Source organism: Lepidochelys olivacea (assembly GCF_965140295.1).
Source record: "Lepidochelys olivacea isolate rLepOli2 genome assembly, chromosome: 13".
Taxonomy (NCBI): domain Eukaryota; kingdom Metazoa; phylum Chordata; order Testudines; family Cheloniidae; genus Lepidochelys; species Lepidochelys olivacea.
Window position 1 is genome coordinate 4,949,246 of NC_140423.1, and position 9,305 is coordinate 4,958,550.

Here is a 9,305-nt window from a genome sequence, read left to right on the forward strand (position 1 = left end):
GGTCTATAAATTGATAACATGTAGCAAGATTTTATAGGACAAAGTGCAGTTATGAGCACTAAAGTAGGTTAATTCCATTTTAGATCCACTTTCAGAAATTGCTAATGATTAAAACGTGTTGCTAGTAGAAACTGAAAGGGAAAGGTCTGCCTTGCCATGATCCGGGGTCTTTGACCACAGTTAGCCCCACAGCAAAAATCCTCAGCCCTGAAAGGTGGTTCTCGGGGAACAAGGATGGAGCCAACGCCTTGTTTTTAAAGCAGAACTTGCACGTGTTTCCTCTTGCTTTTGTTTCAGGATCTTCAGATCTCTGGCAGCTTGGCCTAGGCATGGCTGTCTTCAGCAGCAGTAGTTGCATAGTGTTTTGGAAGCCTTACCTGGCCTGTGCATGCTTGGTGAAACCAGCACCGAGGACTTCGGGTTGAGATTGGCTTTCAGGAGCCTTTCTGAAACATTTAGGAAGGGAGATAGTTATTTATTACCTGTAGTATGGTAGCCCTGTCCTGGACTCAGAGTCTCTGCAATCTACATACCTGGAACAAGGTCCCTGCCCCAAAGAGTTCACAATCAAGGTTTGAAATTTCAGTTGAAACCCAGAAGGGACTTGCCCTGGTTGCTCCATATACAGGTCAAAAAGCACCTTCTTCAACCAGGTACTTCTGGGGCACACTGAAAATCTGACCCTCCACCCACTGGGACTTGATTCCCAGCAGTTTGCACTGTAAAGCAGAGCGGTCTGACCTGACCCTCCATTCCCAGGCCCAGACTTGCTTCTCCATCTCCTCTCTAGACAAGTTATAATCTCCTGCCGTGATCCTACCCCCCTGTCGAAGCTTTAAGAGGCTGATTCACCTCCCCCCACACCTCCTCCCCGCCCCCTTTTCCCTTCCTCCAGCTCTGGGAGGGCAGGTGCCGGTCTCCCCCTGGGATAACTCGGTCAGGCAGGATCTGGGGATGGGGAGGGTGGGACTAAAGCCGCCAGTGCTTTATCCCCTCCCACTCCTCCTCCTAGATCCTGGAGCCAAGTTCAAATGCTGGGACCCAGCTGGAGCAGGGGAGGGAGCGGCCGGGGCTCGGAGGGGAGGCAGGGGCACAGGTTGAGACGGGCCCCCCGCGCCGGGCATCCTGGAGCTTGGAGGGGCGGGAAGGGACCATGCAGCTGGGCACCTCGCCTCCCTCCCCGGGCATTTGCAGAAGTGGGGATCGGCACCGCGAGCGATAAATGGTGAGTGTCCCCGTCGGGGGGAGAGGGAGGGGGGCGACTTGATCCTAGCCCGCGGCAGCTGATACCTGGAAGTTTGCTGGGGGAGGGGGCTGAGAGGGTCGTTTGGGACCATGTGGGGGTCCCCCGCCCCCGCATAGGAGAAGCACCGATTCCAGCTAGATCCAGGAGAAGGAAACTGGAAATTCCCTCTCAGCACCGGCCCCCGGGGACGGTTCCCGTCCAAGCGAGAAACCCCGCGTCCCGCGGGCCAGACTTTCCTGTAAATGTTCCCTCTTTTCAGCAGCGGCTGCTTGTTTCTGGAAAGGGCAGGATCCCCCCCTCCCTGCAGCCCTGGTGCTGGCTCCTGGCTGGAGCCGGCTGGCTCGGGGAGCGTGGGCGGGCGTAGACACTGCGGGGAGCCCTGGGTGGAAACCGATTTCCTTGGGGCTTGCCTTCGTGCTTCTCTGCGAGGTTTCAGGCAGAGCCAGCCAGACCCCTGCTGCCCTCCAAGCTACCCAAAGCTACAGGGCCCACACCCCCGGGCAGACTTATCAGGGCGGTGCAAGTCAGGACACTGGGGGGGCAAAGTGATTTCTGCCGGAGCAGGTTCTGTGCCGCTGAGGTTAACGCATGAGCCACCAGGAACTGCTGTCCATACTGGTGATTTCCCTTATCTGTCAGTGTTTGCTAGAGGATTAAAGCCGGGAAAGAAGAAACTAGCCCCTTCAGGCGTATGCAAAGCACAATTTAACAGGCTGAATTTTTCGACCTAGCTGCCTGTGCCCTTCACAGACCTGTTCTTAACCTTACAGATAAGCCCTGGTCCTTCCATGGGACCAGGTGACTTCTAAACCCAGAATGAACTTTTCCTGGATGCTACTGACAAACATTAAGTGAGGCCGATTTTGAAATGTTGGGGGCGGGGTGTGTGTGTAAGGGGGGCCAGGGACAAAGCCTTCACACGGTCATGGAGAGAGAATTAGTAATCCCCAGGCATGTGAATTAACTGTAACAACTTTTCCCACCTCTGAACAGTGCCAGTTACTAAGAGAAAACAGTTCTCATGATTTGTTCATTAGAGTCTTCCTTCCACAAGGGCGTATCTCTTAAGTGCGCCCCTCCACCAGGCTGGTCACATGAGTTGTGAGAATCGCGGGTCATGGCCTTTGAGAGTGTAGCCAGCCTGTCTTTTTAATGGCAGACTGTGTTTCTTCACATATTAAGTACTGAAAATGTAGTACCCGTCCCAGCTGCTTGGAAATGGTGCAAGTGTTGCTCTGTTCCGGAATTTGATATTTATGGAAAGAGTCCTTTACTTAATAGTTCCAGTGAAGTGGCATGGCCTTCTTTCCTCTGGGGGAAGCCTTCCAGACTAGCAACCCTTAGACTTTGGCCGGTGTCTGTGTGGAAAGGGATATTCCGTTTGCAGCGAAGCTGGCATTTTGATGAATGGCTTTGAGCATTATTTATATCTTCTGTGCTGTTTTGAAGTTTGCTCTGGAGTGATATCTCCCTTCTCTTGGGGAAATGTACAGAGAAAACAAAGGTGTGGAACTGGCGTATCTGAGAAGATTCTGCCACACCCAAATAGCAATTCCACTCCCTGCGCTGGGGCAGAAGGAAGTAAACCTAGACCATCCCTTGACATGTCTGAGGATCATGGATTTTTCAAAGACAGGACAAGCATTAAGATAAAATTTATTTACTCCAGCCACTCAACAGTCTCAGATATCAAAGCTTTGGCTTCAGGGCTATGTCACAGCTGGTTTCAGTACTGCGTGGAAAGCATGAAGCCTGAAGGTTTGACTAGGGATCCGTGCTGCACCAATGAAAGCAGAGAGCTGCATAGGCTATTTCCCCCCTCATTTAGCCATCAAGAGCGTCTGTTTCATTCCTGTGGGAGACCACTGAGCACCTGGATTAAAGGACCCTTTTGAAAAACTGGAGCAGACGCAGAACTACCTAGTGCAGAACAATTGCACAAGAGACCACGTCTCACCGGATTTTATTGCTCCTGTATTTTATATTCAGCACCTTTTTAAAATGTGACAAAATAGGCTTCCCACACAGCAGCCATTCTTCTGCCTATTCAGGCCTCCTCTGTTCCTATGCACCATTGTGACAGCTGCCCCCAGTTTTGTTTGAACACATAAAAACACCTCTCCAAGGATGGAGATGCTCTTGCCATTAATTCTAAATGAAGTCTTTGGATCTGACCCTGAAATGTCCTAGGACCATCCTACTTAAGACTGCATCGCTCCCATGCTGCCAGAGCTGCAAGCTGGGGTGAAACGGAAGCTTCTTTGCTCTAAAGGGAGAAGGAAGTGCTAGCAGCAGGTCCTCCAGGATGGCCTCTCAGCTTTGGAGTTTCCTCTCCCCTGGTCTGATAAAGCCCAAATCTGCTGGGAATGCTGCACAACCTGGTTAGCTGACCCAGGGACACATATTCCCGAAGGATACCTTATTTATACTGCAGTCCAATGCACCCTTAATGCTTTCCACTTCTTATATAGGAGCTCCCCATATGCACTTCTGGAGTCTGAGTCCATGCTGACCTCTCCCTGTCCTGCTTTTAAACCACACAAGAGAAACCAGCTTCCTTTCAGCCTCTGTGGCACAGGGAAGGCAGGTCGGGCACTAGTGTACAATGCGGAAGCTGAGTTGTTCTTTCCCATCTAGATTCTCCCCAGGACTCTCCTTTGTGCTGTTCTGCTGCTGCTCGTATCGGTGCTGAGCAAGGGCAAGGCAAAGTGCAGCATTGTGGAAATCCTGCGGCAGTACCAAGCCGTGATCTTCGATGAGCTCCAGAACCTGGTGAGTGGACGGTCCCCGGCAGGTGGGCGGGTATAAAAATGTAGCTATCTGGCCATGTGGCACAGGTTGTCTTAGGCTGCCTCGGTCCTTTGGAGCAGGGACTGTGGCTTCACTGATGTGGGTACAGCGCCCAGCAGAATCGGGCCTCCACCCTACCTGGGCCTTTAGGCATTGCTGGAATATAACAGTGTTCCCTGAGAATGGGAAGCGCACGCCCAGAGCGCCACTGGAATGCAGCTGCCAAGGCAACAGCAAACTCCCCGCCCCATGAAAAGTGCCAGGAGATTTTTGTAAGGAGCACTCTCCCCACTCTCAAGCCAGCCATAGAGCTTCATGGGGTGCTCTGCTCAGTTCAGTGGATCTCTTCTCCCCAGTGCACAAAGCCTGCGCTATGCACAGAGCGCGGGACAGTAACTTCAGGGGAGCCGTGGGGAAAGGCCCAAAGCTGAGCAGCTTGTAATCCTTGTATTTTACACAGAAAAACTTGATGGGATCTGCTGGAACCCCAAGGAGGGGGAGAGCTGGCCTAGCCTGCCTCTCTAACAAGGTAAATGCTGGCTTCTAGACAAATGCTTTCTCTGCAATGTACTTTGGTGGGGGTGTGGGGTTGTACACCAGCATCCTGTACTAGATGAAATCAGGACTGCTCAACTGTGTGTCATCAGCCCTGTACTGCTAGCTAACAGCCAGTACTTCCCTTTAGCTCAATGAGCCCTGTCTGTGTATGTGGAACAGGGTGATCTGCGTTCTCTTCCTGTTTTCACACAGGTTTTGCCATTGAACGGGTGTGTGTTTGTGTGTGAGAAAAAGCATGGAGGCTGAGATGTGAGTCTGTACAATACTGGGTCACACATCAGGCCATCCTGCAGTGCATGGAGGCAGGCCATTTGTCTGGTTTTAAGCTGCAGAGTCCTCTTCTTGGGTGGTTTGTTCCCTGTCCAGGACTGAGACAAAACCAGATGTGGTTTTGTCAAGTATTGGACAGGGCTGACATTTTGGAGAGCGCACCGCTCCACCCGTCCTTGCTGTGACCTTGCATACCCGGTGCATGCGAGGTCACGTGGCAAGGCTGGAACGGCATGCTCTTCAAAATGGCATCATCTGTGCAACGTGACCTCATGCCCGCCATGTGTGCAAGGTCACCCCAGCGGGAATGGAGCGGCGCGCTCTTCAAAATGGAGCCCGCAGAGCGATTTCCTGTGCCCCACGTGCACAAGGTCGCGCCGATGGGGTGGGCCCACGCCATTCCCGGAAGTACCGGAAAGCCAGTTGTTGTGGGAATGTGTGAGTGGCCACCCAGTGACTAATGCCAGGGCCACTCAGCATTTCGTGGCAGCAGGGACACGGCCAAATCATTCTTATCGCACTCAGCAGAGGGCCGTGACTGACGCTTGCTCTCTAGCCAGTTCGACACACTCCCCTCGCTAGACAAAGCCCAGCCACGAGTGTCTGAGACTCACAGAAGTTCCCGTCTCACTTTGACCCTGGTGTGACAAGTCCGCAGCCAGTGTTGTCACTGGGCTGTACACCAGGGCCCCTCAGAGCTCCGTGGCTACCAAACTCCAAACCCCTGGGACTCCGAACCGCCATTAACTATTGGAGCAGTTACGATTCCACCCAGGAGGAGGCAGTAGAGCATAGACGCACTAGCCAGTTCACTGTGATATGTGCCCCTTTCACTAGGGTGCCCAGACAGCAAGTGTGAACAATCGGGACCGGGGGGGGGGGGTGTAATAGGCGCCTATATAAGACAAAGCCCCAAATAGAGGGACTGTCCCTATAAAATCGGGACATCTGGTCACCCCACCTTTCGCACCGTTTGCTGCTAACACTTGAGGATTTTGCTGTTTGCTCTGTTCTGAGTTCCTGCCCCCCAGCTTTTGTGTAGCTAATAACCGAGGGCTTTTTCTTTTGTATTCAAACAAGGGGAAGTGTGTGTGTGTGTGAGGGGGGATCCTCAAAAAAGGGAAATGGACGTGCCCATGACCTGCCCTTTGAGGGAAAGGCTGCGGGTCTCTTTAGCGGCTGGGGTGGCTCCTGCTGGGCAGCAGCAATGCTAACATGGCAGTGCAGGTGGGTGGGCGGCAGGTCACGCTGGTGTCGCTTCCCCGGTGACACTGCCTCATGCCTTGTTCCCCAAGCGGTCAGCAGAACAGCTTCCCTCAGCTGTATTCTAGTGGGCATTACGGCACAGAGTGGGGGAAGGGAATGGGGGGGGCAGGGGTGGCCAACGACTATATTTTAGGGCACTCTTTACTCCAGTGATCTAAGAATCTGGGACCCCGAGCTCGTATTAAGCTAGCACTGGCTCATCCACTAATCCTAGTGTTTTCTGCTCGAGTTGGCTCTGCTCATCTGGATTTTGCATCCTTCTTTGTTCAGGAGCAGAAAATCCTGCTGTCTATCTCCACCATGAGCATGTCTCTCAGGGACATGGTAAGAGGCCCACAGAGGCATCCTGAAGTGGTGGCTGTGATGAAGGTGGTCAGCAACACGGAGTCTGTGACCAAACAGAACTGCAAGAAAATCTACAAGGTTGGGGCTTGCTTTTCTCTTCTGCCATGCAGCTGGGACAGTGCAAAAAACAGCAGCCATGGGTGGGGGGTACAGGGCAGTGGGCAAATCCTTTCCCACAGTCCTGATTGTCCAAGATCTGGGCCATCATTTGAGTCTGGGGTGCAGCTGTCCGGCACCTCTTCCCAACTGAAATTTGAGCTCAGTGAGTCTGATTAGCTCCCAAGCTTTTCACCTGGCATCCCAGTCCAAAGGAGTACTCCCAGTGGAGGTTTAGCCCTTGGGACTCCTGGGCTCTGATCCGCTCAGAAAATAAATGCAAGGAAAAGGAAAGTGATCTTCCTCCAGAGTCTGTGCCATTCCCAGCAGCTGGTCCATGGAGCGGATCTCCCAGAAGGCTGATCCCTATAGAGGAACCTGCCCCCTTGCACCAGACTGCACCATGCACGTTCCAGCAAGACTCCAGCATAGAAGTGTAAAACCAACAGAGCCCGGTAGCCGGCAGGCAGGATCGAACCTGGGACCTCTGGAGCTTAGTGCATGAACCTCTACTGCATGAGCTAAAAGCCAAACGGCCCTTAGCTAAGGCTGTAGCAGTGACTCCTTAATCTCTCTCTCTAAGTAGTGTCGGTGCCACTCGGTGGGACAACACCACACCCAGGAGGTGTGTGGGTTACAGAAACACAGCTGCAGAAAGCAGCAGCCTTTCCAGGGCTCTCCAGCCCTTTCAAAAATGTCATTCGTGAAGACGTTTAAGTGTTGTGGCCCTGTTGGTCCCTGGATGCTAGAGAGACAAGGTGGGCGAGGTGATATCTTTTGTGGGACCAGCATCCGGTGGTGAAAGAGACAAGTTTTTGAGCTCTTCTTCAGGTCTGTGCATGCAAGCTCGAAAGCTTGTCTCTTTCACCACCAGACGTTGGTCCAATCAAAGATATTACCTCACCCACTTTGTCTTTGTTGAGCATCACATGCAGACCTGGGGCAAGATCCAGCGTCTGCCCTGGAATGATGCCTTTGAACTGTCACTGAGCTGTTCCGTTGTGTCTGAAATGAATTCCCTTAGCCTTCTCCTGCGGGAGAACCTTAGGGAAACTCCAAGCTGATAGCCACCCTCTCCCTATCTGGCACTTGTGTAGGGTTCATTAACGGATGCTCCTCACCTGGGAGAGTCGTGGGGGAAAGCCCAAGCTGAGGGAATCCATTCATGTTTGATGCCCTTGTGCAAGAGTCTGCCGATGAGCTCAGGTTACCTGGCAGTCTCAGGGAATCCCTGGCTCCGCCCCTCCTCCATTCAATTTGTCAGAGAAATTAATTTATTTAGTGTCGTCTCACTGGGGAATGTGGCTGACTGGTCTGAATAGTCTATCAGAGCACCTATGAATGGAGACCTATACCTGGGGGAGGGAACCATTTCAAGTCATCTGGGGAACAGATCTTGTATCTTCTCCACTTGCCAGGCGACTTTCCTCCATACTAGATGTGTGTGGTCTGCATTAATTAGCCAATATCCAACGCTGGGATTATTTATGAGGATTTTAGGCTGTTGTTGAAATATATATATAGAGAGAAACACCTCCATGCCCCATCCCCATCATTGGAAGTTTTACCTTGGGAAGTTCCACCAGGTTGGAACGCACCCACCCTCTCTGGAGAGTGATGCTCGATGGAACAACACCACCCCTCACAGGTGGCTTCTCTCCTGTACTGCCAGATGTGCATGTGCCCATTGGGATGAGTGTCCAGGTTTCCAGCAGAGTGCATGCAACCCACTGGGAAGTGTGTGTGATACAGGTCCCACCGTTACCTGTGGGTTACATGCATGCTTGGGGACCCTCATTTTCCAGTACTCCCCCGGGGTACGAACAGCCCTGAACTGGTCTCTGTCCTGTTTGGTGTTTGTATCTAGGCCATGGTTTTCATTGCCGTGACTGTTTTCTTTCTTTGCATGCTAACAGAAGAGTCTGTCAACAGCTACAGAGAAACCGCGACACAGAGGCCAGGGCAACAGGAGAAAGCAGCTGAAGGAGATAGCGCGAACGGTGGAAAACTTGGTCACCTGCTGGGAGAAGCTGTTCTCTCTGCACTCAAAGGACTGGGACACATAGGGTCAGTAGGAAGCCATGTATGGTGCTCTCCCCATGGGTGCTGAGCACCTGGGATTGTACCACCACCTCCATACTAGCCAGTAAGCAACACTGATTTCATGGAAACTCCTTGCCTTCTGATTTCTTGGTTCTGCCGTTGGGTGAAGCAGGCAGTGCTGGGGCTTGCTTTCCATTGCATCCCATCCTTCTCTGTGGGGATTGGAGAGGGACTTCTCTTGTGTTCATGGCCCACTCTACTACTCTTCCAGGTAGCAAATACTGAGGGTCAGATACAGTCCTGAAATCAACTGAGTGGCATCGACAGAATTTGCTCCTTTGTTCTGAATAACACTTTGTGGGACATTTCCACAGTGGAGGTCTCGGCTCCGACGGGTCTGTACGTTAGGAATTTGGAAGGACAGGGCAGTGAAAGAAGAGGGTAATAGGGTAAGAAGAGGCTCCCGGATCATGAAAATGCTTCTTGTCTGCTAGGAAATCTCTCGCACTGTGTAACGCTGACGGACCCTGATTGGTAGGATTGAAGCTGGCACCCCTCTGGAGCTTAGTCCATGAGCCTCTACTGCATGAGCTAAAAGCCCCCTGGCTATTAGCTAAGGCTGTGGAGCAGACTCATTTTATCTCTTTCTTTAAGTGGTCTTGGTACCACTAGATGGGACAGAACACCACAC

At 52.2% G+C, this 9,305-nt stretch overlaps 1 protein-coding gene across 1 annotated transcript; it reads left to right on the forward strand.

The window, feature by feature from the left end:
- Positions 1 to 1,181: 1,181 nt before the first annotated feature.
- On the forward strand, positions 1,182 to 8,742 carry LOC311530057 (uncharacterized protein C20orf204). The gene is made up of 5 exons (XM_084646403.1): positions 1,182 to 1,225; positions 3,884 to 4,018; positions 4,497 to 4,565; positions 6,401 to 6,553; positions 8,488 to 8,742. Exons 1-5 carry the CDS (start codon positions 1,223 to 1,225, stop codon positions 8,635 to 8,637), a joined length of 510 nt encoding a protein of 169 aa, XP_084502529.1. The 5' UTR covers positions 1,182 to 1,222; the 3' UTR covers positions 8,638 to 8,742.
- The last annotated feature ends 563 nt before the right edge of the window (positions 8,743 to 9,305 follow it).